Below are 24,820 nucleotides of genomic sequence, written 5' to 3'. Positions count from 1 at the left end.
TCACAATAACGAAGCGTGATTGCAAAGTCGTGATTTGTTGGTCGATATTGGCTGAAAAGAGATGAAGAAGGGATGTGTAAACGACGAAAAAAGCGAGTTACTTTCATTTAATTGTGAGAAATAAAATATACATATGTCTAATAGATAAAAGATAACAGTAAATATAATACTGTTCTCTACGATGCGATCTGTCAAAAATTGACGACGATGATTATCGAAATGAGATTTTTAAAAGCGCCGCAAACCTTACATCGCAATTAACTTTGTTTTATAACTTCAATTGCAGCGGATCAAATTCCATGAGCCAATTCATCGCCGAGTAACCATAAGTATATTTATCCGTACATATCTTGACATTTTTTAAGGTTGTATAATTTCTTTTCCTTGAAAAAAGTGTAAAGTATTAAAATAATTCCTTATTTTTTCATTGTTTAAATACTATACGTTTGGGTCGTGTGTCTTTTTCTTGGAACAATTTAATTCGGACGATCGTTGAATGGGAAGAAAAATTAATGTTGCACTTAATAAGTACTACTTTGAAGACTGGCCTGTTTTTCTTGACGTTAGTACAACTTTTCTAACTACAACTTTTCTCCGTCGTAAACTGGACTGTTGATCTAGCAGCTCAGAGTATTTCTGCAATAACTTTAACGGAAAACTATAATAATTTCAACAAAAAACTACCCCAATCCGTAGTTTTGACGGAAAGGTAGTAACAGTCATTTTTTCGGTGCAAAGACGTCGGAGAGGAATGTCAAAATGCAGCAATAAAACAATTTGAAGAAGGAAACCAATTAAAACTCGATATCAACCCACCTTCGTCAAGAAAAAGGAAACTAGGAACGAAATTTCGTATGACTTACGTGTCTCGGCCTACATGTCACGGACCTGACGTAGGAATTTGAATAACAAAAGCGGTCAACGCCTAATCAGATCTTGTTTAAAAAAATAAATAGTTAGCGTTGAACTATCGTGTCGCCATATTCGACAGAGGGTGCAATCTACTTTCTAAACTCATGCACTCTTTACCTAACCTCATTGAACTTTTCATCACATGTATTGGTAATTCACAACTTGCATGTCAAACTGCAGCTCATTCCGACAATTATCTGATAAGATCATACAAAGTTTGCAGTAATAAATTGAATAAATAATTTTTCCAAACAATCTTACAACAATTAGTACATTGTGGTCAATAATCATATTTCACACTTTCTACTATACGTGGTCGGGAATCTGGTTGCAGAATTGGGAACTAGATTAATTCATTTGTCAGGTTAATCGACCATCAAACCGTTTTTCTTTAGCATGCGCTAACCGTTCCATGTGCAAAGATACTTTGACTGTAAATATGCTCGTCAATTCCAATAGCAACTCGATGACGAATTTTCGACCACCGATTCATGTGTGATGGCAGACGGACTCCCTTCCACCGGACTTTACGCAACGTTTGCATCGTCTGGAAGCTTCTCACGTTTTCGAAGAAAGTCCAATAAGTCTAATAGAATCATGGAGGTGGTAACGTCGCATATAAAAGGTACCGTAACTCCATCAAAGATCACAGAGCTCAGTGAGTTTCAGTGTAACCAATCAAGCAACATGAACTCCTTCGTAATGGTGGGTTGGCTCAATTATCATTACTCATTACAGCACAGTACCAAAAGTGCACCAAGAGAAAAGAGGATTATTGATAAGCGGCAGAACAATTTCACATCATTCTCATAATACATCCGTCTTCGAATATTCCATTGAAAGCTCCACAGAAAGTATTCGCACTGTCGGTACACATTACCCCGTCAAAACTCAATCTTCTTCTAATACTTTCAAATTTCCGTAGATGACCAGCTTCGTTCTCCTGGCCGTCCTCGGCAGCGGTATCGCCGGTGTGATAACTCCGGCTATTTCGGCTCCGCTGGTTGCGGCATCACCTGCAATCGGGTACGCAAGGGCAGTGCCTTACAACATCCCGCCGTACGCCTCGAGGGTCGACATAAGCACCAGGAACCTGGCCGCACCCTACGTCGCAGCAGCTCCGGTCGTCGCCGCCCCCTACGTCGCAGCCCCCGCACTTCCGTACGCGGCCCTTCCGTCGGCTCCACTCGTCGCTGCACCGGGCGTTATCCCCTCGGCCTACGCCGGAAGTCTGGCCGCCCCACTGGCTCACGCCTACGCAGCTCAGAGCGCCGCGATCCTAGGGTGAAGATCCGTGGATCACAAAAGCTTCGGATCAACGACCGCTTGCCAAGAACTCTGCACTGAACGATTTTTATTATCTTCTTTGGCGTAAATAAAATGTTAATTGAAAAAAGAATTCTTACTTGTTCAGTGAGTAAATGACCAATCCTCTTAAACACCGGATAGTAAACCTTTTCCCGATCTCACTTACGCTGTTGTTTATAGTTTCTATAATTCCGAACGTAACAGAGTCTTAGAATTGTGGGAAGAGTTCGATGAATCAAAGACTCGAAATTTCATGTACGGATCACGTAAATTACCATTTCGAACAGTTTATTTCTTTTAATAGTTATACACGCCACTCATGTTATGGACTATAGCTCCAATGGGACACTTGTAAACCATCCAACTGTGCAGGCAATAACTGTGATAAATAAGACAGTTGTAAGTCATTCGTCTCTGGACTTATTACCCGGCGTAAGAGAGTTATATCTAGCTAGCTACGTACTTAGGAGAAAATACACTGTCCCAGTTTTCCCAAGTGCCCAATTTCACCGCGGCTTCAATGACGCCAGATTTCATGTGATTGCTGTAAATAGCAAGATGTCTTCTACATCAAGGACAAGCTTGTAAGAGACGATGAAACGGAAATTTTTCCGCTGAATAAAGCAATACCTGCTTTATGCGTATGTTACGCGTACAAAGAAGGAAGGAATTTAAAAGCACGTCTGTATTTCCCGATTTTATTTTCTAAAATAATTAGAGTTTATACCGAACGAATTCCATTTAGCGGAAGCAGTTTTAAGCTTAGAAATTGAAAGAATCCTGCTATCGTAACTTATCACTTTGGCGTTGGTGAAAAAGAGAAATGTTGGACAGCCAGACTACATCCACGTGAGCGTCGACAGATGCGAAGGGGTTAATCACCCTGTTATGATTACCAGCGGTATTGAACCAAAAGCATCGTTACGTCACAGATAAAACCAGCGAGGTTTCCAAATTTATTTCCTCCCAAAAAATCAGCTCCGTCCTTGCCATATTTTCACCCACAGATAAATAACGCTAAATTTTAGGTAAAACTAATTATCCATCGATTTCGCAAAAATCTAAAAAACCCTTTTTGTTTTCACTTTTCTAATCAACTTTGTCGAGAGAAAGACAATACCTACATAGAGTGTTGAACTCGGACGTAAATAGCCAGCTTACGGTTAACGGACGTAGATGAACTCGGGGGTTGGACTCGTATATTGGTATAAAAATACCACGCATTGTCTGCTTCCTATATCAAACAAAGGAGTGGAATCATTTTTTTTTCCTTTTGTTCAGGGAATCTTGTGTACTTGATAGGTTAAGGAGACAAGGCAAGGTGGGTGCGGTATATGCCGGAAGCCAGACAAACGTTCGACGTAAAGGCGATCATCAAGGTCCAAGCAGGTTCGGCGTTGCATCGCGAGAGCCTTGAACCGCATCCTGTTGTGAGAGGTTGAGAAAAAAAAATTGGTGCAGCTGAGCGGCAGAAGTAGAATCGTGATCGCAAGAGGATTAAAATAATTGAAAGTTATTCATCGCTGGCTATAAAATGCTACAAGTTATAAGGACCAATCAGAATCCACGTTCATACATTCTTACAGTCTTGAACAAGTTATTCAGCCGACAAAAAAGATGCGGATCTCAATTTAATACAATTCAGTAATGACGCGTCGATAAATTCACGCTCCTCTTTTTCCCTTTTTGTTTTTCTACTGCACTCGTGCCTTCACAATGAGCATATGGCTGCATATTATTCCATAGAAGCGACGCTGTCTACAAATTGCGTTTCACCACTTGATATAATAGGACATGGAAAAATAAGATTCAACCGTGACTTTGAAAGGCAAGCAAGCAAAGCTTACGGCTTGAGAGGGTTCTATTCAACCAAGAGTTTCCCTCATCGAATGGAATGCATTTCTCTGGCTTCTTTTACACCGTCTGCTGAATGCTCTCTAACAGTTCAGTAGCGTTCTTTCATTCTTCCCAGGCACGCTGTTGACAAGGTCAGTGTTGCACAATAAGGATAAAGCTTTGAAACTCCGCAAAGCGCAAGGACTTTTTCCACGTGATCAGTGAAGTATCTGAAGTTAAAACGTGATCGGGAAACGAACTTTCCAGAGTTTTAAAAACCAGCAAACGTAACACAGTTTACCAGTACCCAACGTCTTTCCTTCGTGATATTTTCTCAAATTCCTTCCATTTGTTTGTGCCAGTTGCACCACTCAGCCAACATCCCTCAACTCGGGGCTTCTTGAGGTAATCGCATAAGCTACAGGATTTCCGACCTAGCCTCAAAGCATTGCTGCAACTTTTAATCGGATCCAGGGCACTCGGTTACCCAACGCGACTCCGCCTGCATCATTGCGCGTCATTTAAAAGTGAAACTCCCGTTTTCCTGAACGTCTTCCCTACCGTTCACCGTCCGCCGTTTCGCCACGTACCGAAACGTGCCTTGCCTAGATATCGCCAGTGCCTACTTTGAGCCTGATACCCATGTCGTACGTAATTGTCGAACAGATTTGCAAGCGGGAAGCGTATCGCGTTCGAAACCGTACTGGGACACTCCACAGTGTTTATCCGAAAATTGAAAAATGTTTTCTGCGCAATTTCTACCCTCGCACTACCCAAAACTTTTCTCACTAGGAGCCTCAGAAACTCGATCTGAGAAATTGATTCTAATTTATTTCGGAAAAAAATTCACGTCGAGGTTAATTCGATGTCGAAATTCAAGAAAATCCACCCTTTAATTTGGCAATCCGCATCGCTGATGACGAGCAGCCGATGATACCTACAGTTGATAAACCGGCTGAAGGATTATAGCGCTGATCTATTGAACAGCGTTCTAGATCCTGCGATATAAAAAACCGTGTTAAGTTAATGGAAGTCGGGCGTTTGGGCGCTCCGACTGGAAGTCAACCTCATAGATTAGAGAGACTCTAGAACAGAAGCGATTCCGTGTTCACCTCACGCGCCACGCGCATTCGAGAGTCCGGCTCCCTGCAATATCCGTTACCAAACCGATACCAAATATCCTGGAGGGGAACAATGTGCGTGGAATTAACGGGGAAAAGAGGGAACCCACTAGCTGCTACCGGGTGTGGCTTGCCCGTAATACCTATAGACATCTGACCAAAGGTCATCTGGTATGCAAGAGAGGTGCGAATCCATTTCTTCGACATCGGTTGTACCCACTGCAGCAGTGGTGAGGGATCCCCTGCCACCGTTTAAAAACCGAGTATAAAAGCCAGGGTCCGTAAGTCGAGTACATCGCAGTCTTCGCAGCGGATCCAACAAACCAAACCAACTCTCAAAATGATGACCAAGTGCCTCGTAAGTCATTACACTGTTTTGAAAGAAGTGGCAAAGGAAGTGTTATACCAGCTTTGTTCTCGTCCATTATTACCACGATCGTAGTGAAAGAGATCGCAGTCACTCGTTCTAACAATCCGTTCCTATTTTCATCATCAAATTTGTATTTCGCAGATCCTCGTCGCCGCCCTCGTGGCCGTTTGCTCCGGCGGTAACGTTCCTGTGGCGGTACCAGCACCACTTTCGGCTCTGACTGTCGGCACTTACGCGAGCAGCTACAACGCTCATGCCGTCAACCACGCCATTGCCGCACCTTACGTAGCCGCCCCGGTCGCAGCCTCACCTTACGTAGCCGCCCCGGTCGCAGCCTCACCTTACATAGCCGCCCCAGCCGTAGCCGCACACCCCTTCGCCTACTCGGCTTACCCAGCCTTTGGCGCCTACTCCGCTCCCCTGATCGCCGGACGTCGTTAAGCTTCTCCAAACTCCGAACTCAGCTCCCAAATAAGAAGAAAAGCAAGAGTTGTGCAGAGTTACCATTCACTGCGCGGAGATGCTGATAAATGATCGAAAATAAGGCAGCTCAACCACCCAATTTATTCGTTTGATTATAAATTTCATTATAAATTCTGAAGAACAGAGGAGGATGGAGTGAATCCACGGAATTTCCGGAACACCTTACACCCAAGCACTTCGTATTATCCCACTTCTAAACGGCGTTAGTGTTGATAAAATACCGACCGGATTTCAACGACTTGGACTTTCTTATCCTGGAAAAAGTGTACAACTTTATCCGTGTACAGGGATATACAGTGTCGGTAAACCGGTGCCACACCTCTAAGTATTTATTCTGCTACCACAGACGGCAGGTACAACAGCCGGAGCAGAGATGTCCTCATCGAGCACTTGGTCTCTTTATCCATCAGCGGAAATCCTGTGATCATTACATTATGCATACTTTATAAATACATATATAGTTCATGTCTTCGCAACTCAATTTTTGGGAGATATTATTTTCAATAAATAACATCTATGAGATCAAATTATTTATTTAAACACCATAAATCCTTATCCCACACTTTTGTAAAAACTTTCGTGACTCGTTACCGCATTGTATAAATTCACACAATATTGTGTCACGTATATATTATCAGTCACTGAGAAATCGCAGATCACTAGTCAACTCGCGGTTATGCGACACAATCACCGGGTTTCATATTACACACAGTTCCATATGAGGCCGGAGGCGTTATACAAACACAGCGCCCTGGGATAATCTTGAATGCAAATCTGATAAAAATAACAGAAAAGAAGCCGTTTGTCCGGCAGTCATGCGTGAGAAATTACTTGCTCCAAATTTACAGTTTGTCTTTGCGCAATGGTCCAGTTCCTGCATCGTTCTCTGCACGTTCATGCGTAGTTGGTACATTGCAGTGCTTTATTAAATTTAAATTACTAGCAGCTCGGAGTTTCCGCAATAAAGTAATAACAATAATTATTCGAATTCGTGAATACACGTATCAAGGCATCGGCGACCTTGCAATAAAAATGCTACACACTCTCCCAAATAAGTGGAATACATATAGCGGCTATAATGGGACACGCAAAAGAAGTGACAGCGTTCAAATTGTGCAATGACATCGTAGACGTGACTTTTCGAACGGTCTAATTTTCTCCCACTCCGACAGTTGACGTGAATTTTTGCACTTTCTCACACTGGTCTGTGTTTTAGCGCGTTCTTCTCGTTTCGATTAAATTAATAGTATAGGCAACGATAACGAACCTTGTGAACAACTCACCCAATCATCCCTGCCATGCGAGTAAAACTGGGTAGTTGCGCACGGGTTGCCTGGGAGAGGAACATTTGAAGGTCTGTTTAGGTAGTTCGACTGCTTTGTTTTCCACCGAATAAATTGGCATCAGGAAACTGGAGTCTAAAAGGATCCGCGAACTGCGGGGGTAGTTAATTAGTTTTATTATATACCAGTAGACGCGTTCTAGTACGCGATAGTGAATCAATCATGCGTGAAATCGTACATCTTCAAGCTGGGCAATGCGGCAACCAAATTGGAGCCAAGGTAAGACTCGACATCCGTCCCCATCACACGTCTGAAAAGCCCTGATTGTCAGCGTGTTAAATCCAGCACCGACATCATGCCACAAAATACAGAATTCGCAAATCCCCCCAGCGTAACAAAATTCATTATCAATTCATCGAAATTTTCTCTTCGACTAGTTCTGGGAGGTGATTTCCGACGAGCACGGCATCGATCCGACCGGCACGTACCACGGTGACTCGGATCTGCAGCTTGAGCGGATTAATGTCTACTACAACGAGGCGACTGGTGGGAAATACGTGCCGAGGGCCATCCTGGTGGACCTTGAGCCGGGGACCATGGACGCGGTGCGCTCAGGTCCGTTCGGGCAGATATTTCGGCCCGACAATTTCGTCTTCGGGCAGAGCGGCGCCGGGAACAACTGGGCGAAGGGCCACTACACGGAGGGTGCGGAGCTGGTGGACTCGGTCCTGGATGTCGTGAGGAAGGAGGCGGAGAGCTGCGACTGCCTGCAGGGCTTTCAACTGACACATTCACTGGGCGGTGGAACCGGCGCAGGAATGGGAACTCTACTGATATCGAAGATCCGCGAGGAGTATCCCGACCGTATAATGATGACCTTCAGCGTGGTGCCCTCGCCGAAGGTGTCCGACACCGTAGTCGAGCCTTACAACTGTACCCTGTCGGTCCACCAGTTGGTGGAGAACACTGACGAGTCATATTGCATCGATAACGAGGCCCTCTACGACATCTGCTTCAGGACCTTGAAGCTGACCACCCCGACATACGGGGACCTTAACCACCTCGTCAGCGCCACGCTAAGCGGCGTTACGACCTGTCTCAGATTCCCCGGACAGTTGAACGCCGACCTGAGGAAACTCGCTGTTAACATGGTGCCCTTCCCTCGGCTCCACTTCTTCATCCCCGGGTTCGCACCCCTCACTTCCCGCGGTTCGCAACAGTACCGAGCTCTAACGGTCCCTGAACTCACCCAGCAGATGTTCGACGCGAAGAACATGATGGCGGCCTGCGACCCCCGGCACGGCAGGTACCTTACTGTGGCCGCGGTCTTCAGGGGTCGGATGTCTATGAAGGAGGTCGATGAGCAAATGCTCAACATTCAGAACAAGAATAGCAGTTACTTCGTCGAGTGGATACCAAGCAACGTGAAAACCGCGGTCTGCGATATCCCGCCTCGCGGTCTTAAGATGTCCGCCACGTTCATCGGAAACTCAACCGCGATACAGGAGCTTTTCAAACGCGTTTCAGAACAGTTCACTGCGATGTTTAGGCGCAAGGCTTTCCTTCATTGGTACACCGGCGAGGGCATGGACGAGATGGAGTTCACAGAGGCCGAGAGCAACATGAACGACTTGGTCTCCGAGTACCAGCAGTACCAGGACGCCACCGCCGAAGAGGACGGGGAGTTCGACGAAGAGGAGGAAGGCGAAGGCGAGGACAAGTGACTACGGGATTTCAGAATCCACACGACGGCTGAACGGATGATCGGAAAATTGATAAAACTATTTAGAAAAACTATAGACCGACAAACATACCCTGGCGACTGTACCCTCACACCTTGGTACTTGTCGCGGTTCCTTTCTCTCCACCTGATGAACACAATATCTGTACTTTCTTTCCCCATAAATATTTTACGATTTCGATCATGACATTTTAGTATTAGTAAAAATTCGATAAGAATAAGTTGTAAGTGTCATTGTTGCTGTTCATATTGTTGTCCATGTGTCAAAAATCTCATGTTTGAGGATTGAATAAATTCATAAAACAATAATCGAAATGTAAAAGATTCGAGTGTGAAAAGATGGAGGTTGGGTCGACGGAAATTTTATTTCAACAATTCCACTCTTGATCTAAAACTTTTAAATATCGGTGTATAAAAAATTCACGATATCATACCTACATTCGATGCTGAATAAATTGAAAACACTCAATCAGTCAAGAAATAAACATCGATCTCTATACGTAAGACTCTTTATCGTCTTCAGCAAACTTGAAAAATTTGTTCCTGTTTTCATATCCCATTTAATTTTTTCCGTTTTCTGTTCTTTCTACTTTGGACTCCAACAATCCTACCATATAGCCATATATGCCGGCAATTACAAGTAATTGACACGTTTTTCAACCCCGTTGTCACCCGATTGACCGCGGTTATATACTCATTATATGAAATTGTACATTTCAGTTGCATAAGCGTGTAATCGCCTGCCCCAGAGGCGTTTCGGAGCGGATTTAGCTGTCGGCAATATTGCGTGCGAATGTAGGCTGCAACTGATCGCTCGCCACAGTATAACTGACCTGGCAGTATTCTGCACTTTCGTATCACATGCGATAAGAATCTATCGCTGCTATTCGTTACCATAATGATCGAGATAACGATATAATGTTTGCTAACACTCTCGACGAAAAAAAAAACGATTGAAAGAATATATCTCGAACTGATTTTTGTATATAATTATACACCTAATTTAAGGTATTTCATTTCAAACTCTGGAGAAAGCTTTGTATGTCGCAATCATTGAAGCTAATTATTGGATAACGTAATAATTATACTAATAGCACTAACTAATCTGACCATTAAAAATTGCGAAGGTCATAAACGTTTTGCGTTGCGGGTCAAAACAGAAATGCGTATTAATACGTCTAAATTTACATTTGATCACTATAGGACCAGTGTTGATTACCATTCACTATATAACCAATTCAATGCCGTATTTAGAAATAATTATCATACACGTCATGTACATACAAACTGCACCGGTCAATCCGCTGATAAGTAACTACCCACCTATAACTATATAACAAGAAGTTGGCACAACCCGTGCGCGGTATATTTATTCGCATGTGTATTGGATCAGCTTACAGGATGAATCAGATAAGCTTACATTAGTGTACCACGCATAATTCTCATCACTTATTAGTAATGGCTTAGGAGATAATTATAGTTAGTCATCGTGATCAATCACAATTCAATTCACCCAATTCTTGGTCCATTTCATTTCTGTTTTCGCATTCGACGTTCACCGATCAATATCGATTATTGTATAGATCCAGCCAAGCATCCCGATGAATAAACTATTCCGTAGTTCTGTTCACGCGTCGCTGCATAGTCGACAATGAGTTACGGATAAATACCTCATAAAGATAATTCCTTCAGAAGTATCGCTCATGTACTCACTACACATTTACACACATATGGGATAATTGTTCAACGATTTAGTAACATTTTATTCACAATTAAAAGTATAATCGAGCATTATCGTCAACGCTATATTCCCTTACGCCCGAATCGAACATGGCGTTAATGAGCATTACGTGACTGCACTTTTGTTGGTATCCATTGCCAATGAAAGTTGAGTTGCGTGAAGGTAAGGGCAAGCTTTTCCTGTTGCGAATTATGTAGGGAATAAAACCATTGAGTTATTACTGAGAGCTCGTGGCACCATTTGCCATTGACGCTCCGCTGTCTCTTTTATATTGCCTCACCCCGTTAGAATATCGCGATTATGAGAATTTTCCATCAGTCTATCATTGAACGTGAGTAGAAATCGCATTGCCCTTAGAATTTTCTTATTCCATTGACATTGAACGTTAATGGTAACCATTCATACTACTCATTGCTCAACACAGTTTAATTTCTATTACTAGGTATCTACTTTATGGGTCATTCTTTGTCGAATATCTACTTATACATAACATATCAGCCATACAGCAGTTTCGGTCCGATTGTGAAACGGTTAATTTCTATTACTGAATCGCATTAGCATAGAAATGAAAAGATTCTATCCTATAAGAATCGTACCAGGCAGTTTATACTGCAATTCCGAAGGCTCGATTGCGGGCATTGGAAGGACGTGGGAATAATAAATTCACTACGAAGTGTTACGTTAATGAAATAGTAACAAAGATCTGCCAGTTTTTTAGTCACAGTTATATGCATGTCTCTTATCCTCGAGATAATCCTTGCAGTCGTGTATCGATTCGATGTGTACACGTAATCCGACCGGGGAGTTGGCATGAAATTTATTACACCGCCGAGATGCAAGTATCACACATTTATTATCACTATCTCTATTAGACATGTGTGTAAAAATTTGTACCACACGCATTCCACGCGGTGGTCTATGAGCCTGTATTGCTTTGGCTTGCATCTCGTGCGTCGCCTGCAGACACAGTGAGTCACTCGTTTCTCTTACCGTTACAGTTCAAACATCATTAACATTAAAACTCATTGGTTATTTTCACACAGTCTATTGCACTACGAACAACAGGTGGAAGTCATTTTTTTATTGCTAATCTCACATCGTTTTACTTCGGGTGGACTTGTAGCTTCGTCTTGCTCTGTAGCCACGAGAAAAGCGGCAGGTCGTTGGTCCTGGCTGTTGTCTCATTCCATTCAGAAAAAAGTGATGATAACTTTTCGAACATGTATAATTTTATAAGTTCTCGGGATGAAACGGAATTCCCTATCTTTCGAATCACTCGTATGATTGTGTCGAGTATAACAGGTCGAAAGAAATGCCGGTTTTCGTCATGAAGATATTTTCCGTAGTCCTGCCTTCGGGACATGAAGATATACCTCTTTAAGGCGTTATACCAGTAACGTTGCGACCCATCTGGTCCTTACGAATCGAAGCGTAACATAAAAGTTGGAGTTATCCAAACGTGTTACATGTATTATGTCACTCGATGCAGGGAGATTCCGAATGACAGCGACCTAGATACAAAGCCTCCCAAGACCTCTCTTCACGGTTGAGAAGTCAGCCGGAGAGGAGAGAACAGAGTCTGGATACATGAGGCTCGGAAGAGAGAGAGAGAGAGAGAGGCTCGGATCTGTGCGCTCGCAAGATCATGCAGGGCGTTAATAATTGCCGGTAGTCGAGCGATCTCGTTAAAGTTATGGTCATTATTTCAAGGCGTTTCGTCGTTGTCGATTTTTTACACTTGTCCTTATTTTTATTCACTTCTCTGTTTGATTCTTTTTTACCCTTTTTGCTTCCTCTGCACGCGCCTGCGAAGCCAGGCGAACGGTCCGAGTGTTAGCGCGCGGTTCCCATCGTTTACAAACGATAATAGGAGAGTCGACCTTCAAGGACCTTCCTTGACGTACACAGGCTTCAGGAGGCGATACCGTTGGTGATTCAGGCTACACGCCCTGGCCTCCGTTCTCGTCCACCCCTCACCCGCGGCCCCGGCCTCATCCCGCCAAGCCTATTCCCCTCCGAATTAGTTCTGGGGGTAATTTTTTCCCAACTCCATTCTTCGCCAACTCTCCTGACCATTCTCCTGCCGTGGGTAAGAGTTATTCAGCTATATAAGAGGGCGCGTTTTGCCTACATCCACACAGTCAGCAGCACTCTTCTAGCCGCAGCACAAGACCAAGTCAACACACACTACCACAACATGTTCAAGCTGGTAAGTTTCACGCTTAAACCTGCCACCTCGTCCATCCAACGATTTTGCATTTTTGATCCTGCACCGCGATATCCGGGAAACAGTTTATCACTTCGTATATAAATAAATTGAAGGTTTTTTTTATAATCATAAATCGTCCGAAGTTATGAATTCAGGACAGTGAGTAACTTTGCAAATTATACATTTCAACTCAAATCCATGTGCGGAATTTCAAATCGCACGTCTGAATTGCAAGATGTAAAGAAAAAACTTATAGTCAATGATTCCTTTTCAAGATTTGCAATCAGATATGTAATTTCGCAATTTATCTCTCTGTAGCGGGAATAATTTTGAATCTCATGTTAACAATGAAGCGTCTCTCAAAAACAATAAATATATTTTCATTTACGCGAAAGTTATCGACAAACTTGAAGTCACCAAGTGAGGCAATACGCACGACATTGACGGAAATAAGTGTCTCATAATTTTTCATTCGCATTTACAGTCTACTATAATTTTTAATCGACATTAGACTGATTTTCAAATATTCCACGCGTCAGTCCATAAAAAACTCCAAATTTCCAATCCACATGGAAAAGACTGAATCGCCCAGATACACTGACGGAAATTTCTATTGTTCTGATTAATGTACCTTAACTATTTTCGTTCGTCACCATAAGCGAAAAATATAGTAACGAGTACAAAATGAAATAAATTTTGTAGCCTAAAACAGAATATCCAGTACACCTTACTATTCTTCGTGATCATGATGACTCGTGCTATTAGTGCCACATTTACTTTCAAATCTTCGAATAATTTCATGTTAGTTCAAGATCTAATTGACATTAAAAGTTCTCAATTAACCGAAAAAAGTACAGTAAAAAAAAAAACAAACAGATCTAATGTTGCAATGATAAGAAAAAATTCCGTATCGCCAACTATAATTACACTAAATAATTACTCGTACCAAATCGTCTTGTATAAATTCTAAGGACATTCAAGCATATTCAACCAGTTATCTCAACGACACCTATGTTATCGAATAATTTTTCCCTATCGAGATAGAAATAAAATGATCTAATTGTAAGTGTAAAATTCTGCAAAAATTTCATCCCCCGAACTTGCCGCGCAGGTACTCCTCGTCGCCACTCTGGCCTGCGCTTCCGCCGGAATCATCCCCTCCTACGCAGGCTATGGATACGGCTCTCTCGGTCACGGCGTCGCCGTCGCAGCCCCAGCCGTGAGCTACGCCGCTCCAGCAGTGAGCTACGCTGCTCATGCCGCCCCCGTCGTAAGCTACGCCGCTCACTCCGTCCCGGTTGCCGTAGCTGCTCACGCCCCAGTGGCCACCAGCTACGCGAATACCTACAAGGTGATTGATTGGGCGTGAAATTTCGAGTGGAGGATTATATAGAGACTTCAATTTCTTACTCGTCACTTTTCATTCCTTTTCCGCAGGTCTCTTACGGCGCAGCCCCCTTAGCTAAGGTCGTCGCCGCCCCCGCCCTCGCCTATGGACACGGACTGGGATACGGATATTCCGCAGGGTACGGACACGGTCTTGGTTACGGATACGGTGGATACGGATACGGCCACGGCGGATACGTCCACTAAGTCATTAATAACGGATCGCTCAACCTATGCATGAATTGTATATAGTTATATACGCTAGTCGTCCTGCACATACGTGTAATTAACAGAACGACATGACACCTGCGACAACCGCGATGAAATCCAAAGTAAACGAAATTAATGACCATCCGATGTAATGTGAAATAAAATGCAAATTTCTTTAACGTAATAGGCTGTCTCTGATTTCTCAATGATTCATTAGTTATCTTAAGTACCCCACCGGAAGTGAACAAATATCAGATGTTTGGGCCTGATTGATCCATGTCTTCTGCGGAATATTAAAAATTCAATTAAAAATTAAGTTAGGCTTCTTAGAGTCTGCGCCGGATCGGTGATCTTGATTTACCGGAACTGATGACAGATACGAGGGTCAGACTGTCGGTTTAAGAGCACTGTTAAGCTCGCGATAATTACGAAAGTGAATTGGTAAGCCTTTAGCATTACAGATCGGACGATTGGACTGCATGCTGTCAAAAGACTGCATGCGTTGCAGGCCCTCGTAAATCTCGTTTTCGATCAGAGCCAGTTCGCGTTGGCAAAAGTTGAGCATGTGTATGCATATAAGAGCCAAGTACCAAAGGTGTGGCTATCTCCGACCTGCACTCAGAGTAACCCGTTCGTGTTTATTGTGGAGGTGAGCGAGAATACGGCAATCTCTGAGAAGATAAGTCGATAGGTTATTAGTTCGAATCGGTGCCATACATGCATATCATGCAATGGCCACTCACCTGGGCTGTGATTCATGGCATTGATGCCAGACCAGCGGTAATGGAAAAAAAGAAGGAAAAACTTACGCTTCGACTTGCGATCGGTTCTGTTTCCGTTTTTATCTGCTGATCTATAGACGATTAAAAGTTATACCTATAAGGCTTTGGCTCCACCTGGATTCGACACTCAAGGACATTTTCGCGAAAGAGGTGAACCGGATAATAGTAATCAAGGGACAGCTGGACGGCGTTCGATCCTGTTTACCGCGAATCATTCAGTTTTTTACATCATCTCGCTATTACACGGACGTGCACATTCACACTTATGAAATTTATACAACGTTTCTTTACAATGATCAGTCAATTTCACGCCTACCCGGTGACAGCTGTAGCCCACGATCCATATATCCGTCTATTTGAAACAATATGTTTATTATTGTGAATACTACCTACTCCGTGTACATATAATACAATAGATGTGCAATGTTGGAAATTATCTAGATAATGTCATCCAAGTCAATAATCTCATGTGAATTAACGTGATCTTCTACCATTTAAAGATAACGTGCGAGTAAATTTCATCCTTCATCTTTATCAAGATAAATCTGTTGTTGATCATCATCTTTTGTACGATAAAAATGAGTTTAATTACTTATGCTGAATTAGGACTCAGATATAATTTTGTAGAAATACATAATTCAATAAAAAAAATTCTTTCTTGAAGAAACTTTTCGTAATCTTGAGAAAAATGATCGGAGTATTTTGTTGCTCGGACTAGACTTGACTACAAAATACGTGCGTTATTTAGTTGATTCCACCAAGTCTTACGTTATTTGCAGCAGCAAAAATTTTTTACTATTTTGTGGAATCTAAGATTCTGTGTTTCTCATCATATTAAGAATATCTTATTTTTATTAACTTCTATTTTATGTAGATGAAAATAAGGATTGTCTTGTCTTTCACAGACATTAATGCACGAGAAACTGTCTCTTGTCTTATCTAGGTAAATTTTTAGACGAATTACATTGTTTTCATCTATATGTATAATAATACTCATTATCTTGTATAACTCTGATACATGGTACTGAAATAAACATTATAAACACGAGTGAGATATAAGTTTGATTACTGTACGGTTACTATACTTACTATAATAAGACTTGACACGAACACCGAAAAACATGTGGAATAGATTAACGAGCAAAGAAAACCTCAACCAAGATAAAACAAAATCCTCTGTATTCACTCTTCGGCATCAACACCTTGAGTCCAAATTATCACCAAAGATGAGAAATCATGTGATTTTTTAAGATCAAAAGTAATGAAGAAATAACCAAAAGCGGAATCATTTTTCGATAGCCTTGTTTGGTAATTTTTTAACCCAAACCTAAGTTTTTAGTCGAAAAATATTTAACTTATTCCCTTCCTTGAATATTAATCTAATTTTTCAGTAGAAATTTTGGCTACTAGCCATGATCGTAAAATCACATTTACAAGTTGCTTGGATCTGTAACTTCGGATAGGTATTTTGGAGACATACTTTTATTAGCTACAGGAGTAAGAGAAATGAGATACATACCGATAATGGACATTCAGTGTGTCAAGCTGTCGTATGAACGTGCAAATTCGAGTCTTGTATACGATGATAAAAATCGTGGTACCAGAAATGAGTTGCGTATTTATCTGACCTCAAAAAGTTCCGCGTTACTAAAAAAACGTTACAATAATACAAAGGTAACGGTCAGAAAAATTCGTAGCATGAATATCAACGAGTGAAAAGAAACAATTATTAAACTTCTTTCTAAGTTTACAGAACTTGGATTCTCATATCAATTCAACCGAAGACATCAAATCGTTGCTTCATGGTTTGAGGTCTAACGATAAAGGACGCAAAAAGGAAAAGCAGATGAGCCGTGTTGAAATTCTAATTATCCAACCATAGACGAGGTCCGAGTCTGCTTACCGCTCTGTATTTACGGTAGACTTAAGTGCAGACTGGGCGTGTGTGCCTGCGTGAATTGGCACATTGACTCGCGGGCAAAGCCAAGGTGGCCAAGTTTTGATCTCGTTTCTTGATCTACACGGTCTGCGTAAAGTTAATGCGGGTATGTACAGTGCTTATATATAAATATATATATACATACATACAGAATCACCGAGTCAATTATACGACGCGTTTACTCAAGGCGATTGGGGCTTCAAAACATTACATACATCGTTCGCCAGATAGGAGATTGTCATTATATTTATGTTTCTTATTTATCAATTTGTTTTTTTTTGTATTTTTTTGCTCTGATGTGTTTACCCACTTTCAATAAATTATCATCAACCACTGTAACGATTCAAAAACAGAACTGTTCGCTGATTTACATGCAAGCAGGTGTTGCCGTTGATGTAGTAGGTATACATGTACCGTGGAGGGCTTCACATTCACTTTGAGATAGTCGAAGTAGGTATGACCTTCGTCCAGAGTATAGTCTTTACCTTATCAGTCTCAGTGTATCGGTCGCATTTCCGGTAAGCCCGTCGTCAATCGCATTTTAAAATTTTTATTCATTACAATCTATTCTTTATAATCAGTGATATCGAATCCACAGATTTTGATGATGATGAAAAACTACAGTTATGATTCGTAATCAATTGTTACCAAAGTAAGTTTTTACCACGAAATATAATCGATAGAATTTTCAGAATGAAAAATTATTTTTCATTTACTGTCATCATTCTAAAAAAAATGATGATGCCGGGAACCACTTGTCAAACGAATTTTTTTCCTAATTTCATTCGGTAATATGAAAAAGTTCATTATTCAAAATATGATCAGGTACCTCGATGATCGCGAAGTGAATAATAATATATAAAGGAGAAATTTCTTTACTCCCGGTCAGGTAATCGCATAAAATGTGCCATTAGCACATTCCCTGTCTTCCGATAATCGTTGAAATCGTTCACATTGAAATCGCGCAATCTTTGAGCATATAATTCATCGCACGTGCGGAGTGACAACGCGCAACGACACTCTCAACGCACAGTAACACATAGAGTACAAGAAACAAATCCCGTCACCGAATTATACGTGTCATCAATTGTTGTTGTACATCATGTAGAATCAAGTTGCGATGCATGCCAGCGACGTCCTTACGTAAAAAAATAAAATAGACAAAAAAGTAGAAGCAAAAATCAGTTTTCACAAAAATTCAAGGATGGCTGAAACATCAAGGAGAAAATAGAGAGCGCAGTCTCACCTCACGCACGGCAGCTGATTAACGATACACATGCGTTACATAGGCATATACTCTACATAATCCTGCATTGTACGACATGCGCTTTCCCAAGATTGAGCCACGTCGACCCCCAATTGACAGCCTCGTACAGTGTACAGTGTATAAGCTCAAAGATAGTAGTCAACACCGTTACGGACGAGTTATTGTTCCGAACGCTTCAACCAGAAATTAACAACCCGATTACGCAGCCCAAGTTACTCAACCATGCTCCTCGTCGGCTCGTATAGGTGAACGCGTTTCAATGCCCAGATATCCACGGATTTCAGTGATGCAACAGAATTTGGCGTTCTGTGTGTAGAAGATAAATTGCTGCTTTTGCAAGTTCCAAAATCAGTCTACTAAACAGAGTGATCTTTTATTTGGGAATTTACCTACCGAAGGTGAACGAAGATCACTCAACCGATGCAGGCACATCGGCAAACGCTCTCTTTGAGGCTGATTCGCCGAACGAAATTAGGCGATAATCAAAAATGCGTCAATTAATTGTCACAAGCCATGTTCATAGCTATATTTCAACCGATGCTTCAGGCTCACTTTTATACCTATTCATACACCCTTAACAAAGGTCAGATGCGTCGACGCAGGGAGTCACACTGCTAATTGCATCGTCGACGAGCCCTGCCTCTCCCTCTCGTCCCTTTTCGCTCGTAAGTTCGCGTTCTTTGACTTCCTTATTGCCATTCGTGGCGCGGTCGAACAATGAAACCGGGCTGAAAAGCCTTGGCTCTGCTGCGTAGGTACGTACATCGAGTTCAAAGCTGTTCCAGGACTTAAAGGTTCACCTCGGGTGCGTTCAGCACCAATCGAGCGAAGACCAAGAGGCGCAGGAGGGGCGGCGAAAAGCCTTCTCTCGCCGGTATAAAAGCTCCGTGAATTTGAACGAGAAGGCACTCGATCCACAGCGTCGATACTAAATACTCCAAGTCGAAACCGACATCCACTCTCTTCGCCAAGATGTTCAAGTTCGTCGTCCTCGCCGCCCTCGTGGCCGTCGCTTCTGCCGCTCCTGGAGGCCTTCTGGCCGCCCCCTACGCCATCCCTCACTCAGTACCCGTCGCCACCAGCTACGCCAACACCTATAAGGTATCCGTGAAGAGCCCGATCATCGCCGCCGCCCCAGCCCCCATTGCCTATTCTCACCCCATCGTGGCCGCTGCTCCAGCCGCTTACGTGAAGGCCGCCCCCATCGGCTACGCTCACTCTCCGGTCGCAGCCTACGCCGCCCCCGCCTACGTCCAATCCGCCCCCCTGGCCTACGCCGGGTACGGAGCAGCCTACATCCATTGAAGACCTGGACGAAAGTGAGAATGTAATTTGTACGAGTGGAAAGACCAATCGGCGATGTAGCCAAATCATCTGATGATCAATAAATACATTTTTGCAAAAACGAATGAGCAATATGAACAATATCCTTGTGTATATGGGTTACCTTATTTCACCTGTTTCGTATAATAAGAATCTTTCCTTAGACCCAGGTTCGTTCTTGGGGATTTGTTTTGTTATTCTCCTCACTCGGAGATGCAAAATTACTCTCTGAGGTTATTCAGCATACGACTTAGAGACTAAGACAAATTTTCTAAGCTGCGACGCACAATGTTATTCTAATGTTGTTCAGCTGGATTTGGAACGTACTTTGAGGGACTTTCTCTATCCAGAGACAAAAGTCACGTTTGGGTCTGGCTGTCGTCGGTCGAAGATGCTGAGAGTTCTAATATCTGTTCTAAAGCTGGTGCTTATTCTTGAAAGACAAACACTTTGCTCATAGATCATAGATAAGCTATATGTCAACAGTTAAGAATATACCACGATTGATCGCTGAGCCAACTTCACAGATGGTATACTTATTTATTTTTTTACTTTTTACCCATCTTGTACACTTTGCTGCTTTATATTATTTCTCGATTGTCGAATGTTCATAATGTTGTACAATTTCGGTTCGTGTAAAAATAATGAGGGCTTAATGTGTACGCCAATTTTCGATCAGTTTGATTAAGGCAGTCCCCAACCTTCAGTTAAAGCTATATGAAGTAAGAGGGTCACATATTTGAAAGATTTGATCTAGGTGATATTTTTTGCATAGAATTGAACTATCAAAAAATTAGAAATTGCACAATTGTCTCAACCCTTTTTAATTCTATTTGCAACGAATAAAACGAAATATCTTAAAGCCATACGACTGTTTATTTGAAATAAAATTTAGAACACGTAGAAATTGTTCAGATTTTTATATCGATTTTTAGCATGTTTGATGTATGTTTTACAAAAAAGGGAAAAAAAACTTTTCACTCTAAAATATCTTTTTTCAGGGGAAGATTACAAATCTAAAATGTACGTGACATTCACTATACACACAATTTGACGCTATCGCCAGAGTTGAACATTGTGATGAAAAGCATACATAATTTTTAAAAAAGTCAGCCCCGATCAAACTGATTTTTGATAGTTTCTTTCAAATATGTGACACTGATACTTCATATAGCTAGAAATGGAGGTTGGAGATCCCTTTAATAAAACTGATCAAAAATTGAAGTACACGTTAAGCCCTCACTATTTTTACACTAGCCGGAATTTTACAACATTATGAAAATTCGATGACCAGGAAATAAAAACGTATCCAGTAAACAAAAAGAAACACATTCTTCGAAGACCTTGACTTGCTCCCGGACCTTAGATCGCACTTCAAGGACAGTCTGGTGTGTCGATTTACTGCCACCATACCAAGAGCACCAGTTTGTTCAATCATTCCGACTATTTCACTTTTGCAGACGGGTTTCTTCTTGTCAATTATCTTACACCTTCCACCCATGCTGATGGGGCTGAATGACAATCGAAATTAATTTCATGCGATTGAAATGTGATTTACTGTTTTTATTAATATACCGGCATAAAATGAAATCAATGACCGTGATTCGTGATTCATTATGCGGATGTTGGAAACTTTATCTCGTATGCAAATTTAACGGGCGCTTAAAATGATAGTCCAGAAATTCATTGTTCACAAATACTTGTGCTCAAGCATACCGTCGCGTAAATCTTGTAAAAAGGTTGAATTTCTGAAAAATCGCTTCTCTACGTGTTCCTGTAGAACTTTGAAATACTTTAATCAAGCCTTTCAACTTTTGTGTCCAGTTTTCCGCGATTTTAGGAAAGTCTTATGTGTTGCACGCTAGATTTTAGTAAACACCTTGAGCCACATATGACGCAAGAATTCAAATAATTACGAACGTACGGAAATTATTATTGCGTATCAGTGCGTATATTATACCATTAACCCCCCCCCCCCTCCCCCCTCACCACCCCTCCACGCTGCGTGTTTGAAAAGGTGCCTTATCTGAGCTGCAAATCGCTTAATGAGAATGGCAACGTAATCAACAAGTATCGTATTCGTATGCTCACGAATTTGCTAATAATAAATATGCCATACATTAATTAATTAGGAAGGTGAGATAATATCTGAGGTTCAGTTCAACGGAGGTGTGAAATTACAAGCTTACAAAGTGCGCTCGTTTTCCTAAATTGTATTTCTTTGGATCTTAGCCAACCGAAAATGATAAATAAAAGTTTAGAACTTATTTTTTGAATGACTAAAGTCTAATACTTTATGGTTTGTTTATATATTTACAAAGCACATCCGTATTCATGTACGGAAGTGAGTATACCGATCTAAATTCCTAACTACGTGAACCTTAAGAACCTGACAGGTCGTAGGGCCGAGTTAAAGCGACGATTTAATCGTAACGTTCGAGGAAATGTGACCAGCTTTCATCCGCATTGCCCAATGCACTGTGGGTAGTTGGAGAATTTTAGAAATATAGCTGGCGTAACAGTGACTGTATTTTACGTAACTCGTACTTTCGTCGAACGCGCAACGATGCGGATAAAAATTTCAATAATATATTGTAAAGGATACTGTTATACATAAGAAAAAAAATCACGATCCTGACGCTACAACGCGGAGCTCGAATTACGCCCGATCGTGAGCAAACAGCTGATTGTCTGAACCAATCTGCTATCTCACGTACAATAATCTCTGTTGAGATTTTATCAACGCGAGGGATCGCAGCCTCTACATACCTATAAACGAACAATACAACATGCGGGTCAACGTCACGCTTGAATCAGTGTCTAGCAATTTCTTGATAGCTATTAAAAAACTGTATCGTACTCGAAACAGCATCATTGAATTTAATTTTTCAAATTTTATCACAGGTAAATTTTAAATTTAGTACAGGTGCATTGACTCGCGGAATACCTTCGGATGCAATTATATGTAGAAACTCGATAAGCTGCATCATTGCGGCAGAAACGGGGCAGAATTATTCAATTCCAAAGGACATTGAATATTTCGAATTAAAGAAGATTCATGATACGATTATTTGTAAATTATTCTACTACACATGCCTTAATAAAATTTTTGCTTCAATCAACAATCTTCGACGCTACGAATTAATCAATTCGTTACAAGTTACCGTCTATTAATTAATTCTTATATGCTTTCAGCGACAGCCGGAGGGACTGTGGTATAAATAAATATTTGACGTCACAGGTGCACGCCGAATACCAAGAATCATAGATAATCGGCGACTGCTTCCTAGGTGCCTTATATCACCTAGGAAGAAAGAGGTGCCCGCGGTTAGAAGGCGGCAAGCGATAATGTACGGCGTGTAAACCCAGCCCGAGTTGGCGAACTCGTCGTCGAAGGTCTCGGTCCCGGACGACGACGCGCTCCTATATAAACGTCGCGAGAGCTCTACGGAGCAGATCAGTCTCAGGTTAAACTTAAACCAAACGCCCAAACAAATCCAAATCAACATGTTCAAGCTGGTAAGTGTTCGTCCCCTCTTTTTCCCGCATCCTCATTTATCACACATTATACAGAGAAACTAGAGCTCACTCTGCTCGGTGAATTTCTCACATTTAATACTCCAAGTTGCACCTAAAGCCTCCCCTCCGTACCTCTAATCTCTAATTCACTTCTCCCTTCCTCGCAGGTCGTCTTGTCCGCTTTCGTAGCCGTCGCCTTCGCCAGGCCGAGTGCTCACCACGCGCTGGTCGTCAGTCCGGCAGTCGTCGGTAGTCTCGTCTCCGAGAAGACGGTGGAGTCTCATGGAAACACGGTGGTGCACAGCTCCGCACCGGTGGTTCATGCCGCGGTACCTGCCGTCGCATACGCCGCAGCCGCCCCCTTGGTAGCCGCCGTCCCCGCCGTCCCCGCCGTCCACGCCGTCCACGCCGTCCACGCCGTGCCCCAGGCTCACCTCGTCTCCGAAAAGACGATCGAGTCCCACGGAAACTCGGTGGTCCATGGAACAGCACCTGTCCTTTCGTACGCCGCCGCTGTCCCCGCAGTCAGATACGCCGCCGCCGTTCCCGTCGCCCCACACTCGGCCCTCATTTCTGAGAAGTCCGTCTCCAGCTACGGACACAGCGTCGTCCACCACGCAGCTCCGGTCGTCCACACCTTGGCCGCAGCCCCGGCACTGGCTTACTCGGCTTACGCTCACCCCGCGGTCAGCGTTTGGTAATCATCTTGACCCCGACGACTGCTGCGATACGATGGTCTGGAGCTGTGAGCTAGAGCTGCGAGGATGCATCGGTATAAGTGTTATTGAGATGCTCTAGCGTGTGTTTAGCACTGAACATGCAGCTTGAACCATTTCAACTATTGTTGTTCTATCGACATTCGTGACGAGGCTGCAGTATGTTAAGTTACTTGTTTTTAAGTACCTAACACGGCGCACCTCGAATGGCAATGTCGATTATTGGACGCTGCAAGGTCGGCAGTCTTAATGTAATACGTGAAAGAGGCCCACCTAAGCAACGCCTAATTATAAACAGTTGATTCATTATATTCATAAGTTTGGAAACCTGACCGTATCGAAATTTCTAAATCTAGGTATTCAATTACATTGATAATTAAACTTGACCAGTTTTGTATCGCATGGTTATAATAATAACTTTTTGCAACTCATGGAAAAATAAATCGTATCATGTCGATAGTACCTCAATCTTTGTTGTATGTGTACACGCGTACATGCATATCACTTGTATATATATCTCCACGTCTTCACTCCCTGTATGCATGTATCCTGCTCTTGTACCGATTGCTATTGAGGATAAGAATAAGGGAAAATAAATTGAGTAAAGTGTAAAACCAGCGTGCTCATAAACTACTGGAATGTCTGTAAAAATCGAGACACTGGAAGATATAGGT

The 24,820-nt window shown here is 42.3% G+C and overlaps 5 protein-coding genes across 6 annotated transcripts; all 5 read left to right on the top strand.

Annotated features, from left to right (window-relative positions):
- The first annotated feature begins 1,570 nt into the window (after positions 1-1,570).
- LOC124405166 (cuticle protein 38-like) lies at positions 1,571-2,319 on the top strand. The gene is made up of 2 exons (XM_046879838.1): positions 1,571-1,617; positions 1,838-2,319. The coding sequence occupies exons 1-2, from the start codon at positions 1,600-1,602 to the stop codon at positions 2,198-2,200; spliced, it is 381 nt and encodes a 126-aa protein (XP_046735794.1). The 5' UTR covers positions 1,571-1,599; the 3' UTR covers positions 2,201-2,319.
- Positions 2,320-5,380: 3,061 nt separating this feature from the next.
- LOC124405168 (cuticle protein 19.8-like) lies at positions 5,381-6,552 on the top strand. 2 transcript variants are annotated; one of them, XM_046879841.1, is made up of 3 exons: positions 5,381-5,535; positions 5,689-5,835; positions 5,899-6,552. In XM_046879841.1, the coding sequence occupies exons 1-3, from the start codon at positions 5,518-5,520 to the stop codon at positions 5,986-5,988; spliced, it is 255 nt and encodes an 84-aa protein (XP_046735797.1). In that variant the 5' UTR covers positions 5,381-5,517; the 3' UTR covers positions 5,989-6,552. The 2 variants fall into 2 exon arrangements, with proteins under 2 accessions (XP_046735797.1, XP_046735796.1); XM_046879840.1 differs by having other exon boundaries at positions 5,689-5,865.
- Positions 6,553-7,535: 983 nt separating this feature from the next.
- Positions 7,536-9,277, top strand: LOC124405160 (tubulin beta chain). The gene is made up of 2 exons (XM_046879830.1): positions 7,536-7,592; positions 7,751-9,277. Exons 1-2 carry the CDS (start codon positions 7,536-7,538, stop codon positions 9,035-9,037), a joined length of 1,344 nt encoding a protein of 447 aa, XP_046735786.1. The 3' UTR covers positions 9,038-9,277.
- Positions 9,278-12,891: 3,614 nt separating this feature from the next.
- Positions 12,892-14,784, top strand: LOC124405164 (cuticle protein 16.5-like). Its single transcript, XM_046879837.1, has 3 exons — positions 12,892-13,004; positions 14,116-14,355; positions 14,442-14,784. Exons 1-3 carry the CDS (start codon positions 12,993-12,995, stop codon positions 14,595-14,597), a joined length of 408 nt encoding a protein of 135 aa, XP_046735793.1. The 5' UTR covers positions 12,892-12,992; the 3' UTR covers positions 14,598-14,784.
- A 4,694-nt stretch (positions 14,785-19,478) lies between these two features.
- Positions 19,479-24,614, top strand: LOC124405906. Its single transcript, XM_046881176.1, has 13 exons — positions 19,479-19,776; positions 19,820-19,907; positions 20,076-20,081; positions 20,222-20,335; positions 20,398-20,441; positions 21,086-21,135; positions 21,236-21,335; positions 21,586-21,642; positions 22,044-22,103; positions 22,816-22,984; positions 23,202-23,229; positions 23,274-23,430; positions 23,598-24,614. The coding sequence occupies exons 1-13, from the start codon at positions 19,561-19,563 to the stop codon at positions 24,129-24,131; spliced, it is 1,623 nt and encodes a 540-aa protein (XP_046737132.1). The 5' UTR covers positions 19,479-19,560; the 3' UTR covers positions 24,132-24,614.
- Positions 24,615-24,820: the final 206 nt, after the last annotated feature.

This window comes from Diprion similis, chromosome 4 (assembly GCF_021155765.1).
Source record: "Diprion similis isolate iyDipSimi1 chromosome 4, iyDipSimi1.1, whole genome shotgun sequence".
In the NCBI taxonomy this organism is placed as follows: Eukaryota; Metazoa; Arthropoda; class Insecta; order Hymenoptera; family Diprionidae; genus Diprion; species Diprion similis.
This window is presented reverse-complemented; position numbering and strand designations above follow the sequence as displayed.

Coding starts and splice junctions, on each gene's coding strand:
- LOC124405160 (XM_046879830.1), top strand. CDS start 7,536: ATGCGTGAAATCGTACATCTTCAAGCTGGGCAATGCGGCAACCAAATT. Junction 7,593..7,750: donor GCAACCAAATTGGAGCCAAG/GTAAGACTCGAC, acceptor CTCTTCGACTAG/TTCTGGGAGGTGATTTCCGA.
- LOC124405164 (XM_046879837.1), top strand. Junction 14,356..14,441: donor GCTACGCGAATACCTACAAG/GTGATTGATTGG, acceptor CCTTTTCCGCAG/GTCTCTTACGGCGCAGCCCC.
- LOC124405168 (XM_046879840.1), top strand. Junction 5,866..5,898: donor TCGCAGCCTCACCTTACGTA/GCCGCCCCGGTC, acceptor CCTTACATAGCC/GCCCCAGCCGTAGCCGCACA.
- LOC124405906 (XM_046881176.1), top strand. CDS start 19,561: ATGTTCAAGTTCGTCGTCCTCGCCGCCCTCGTGGCCGTCGCTTCTGCC. Junction 20,336..20,397: donor TAATATCTGTTCTAAAGCTG/GTGCTTATTCTT, acceptor ATATGTCAACAG/TTAAGAATATACCACGATTG. Junction 21,336..21,585: donor CCACCATACCAAGAGCACCA/GTTTGTTCAATC, acceptor TTAAAATGATAG/TCCAGAAATTCATTGTTCAC.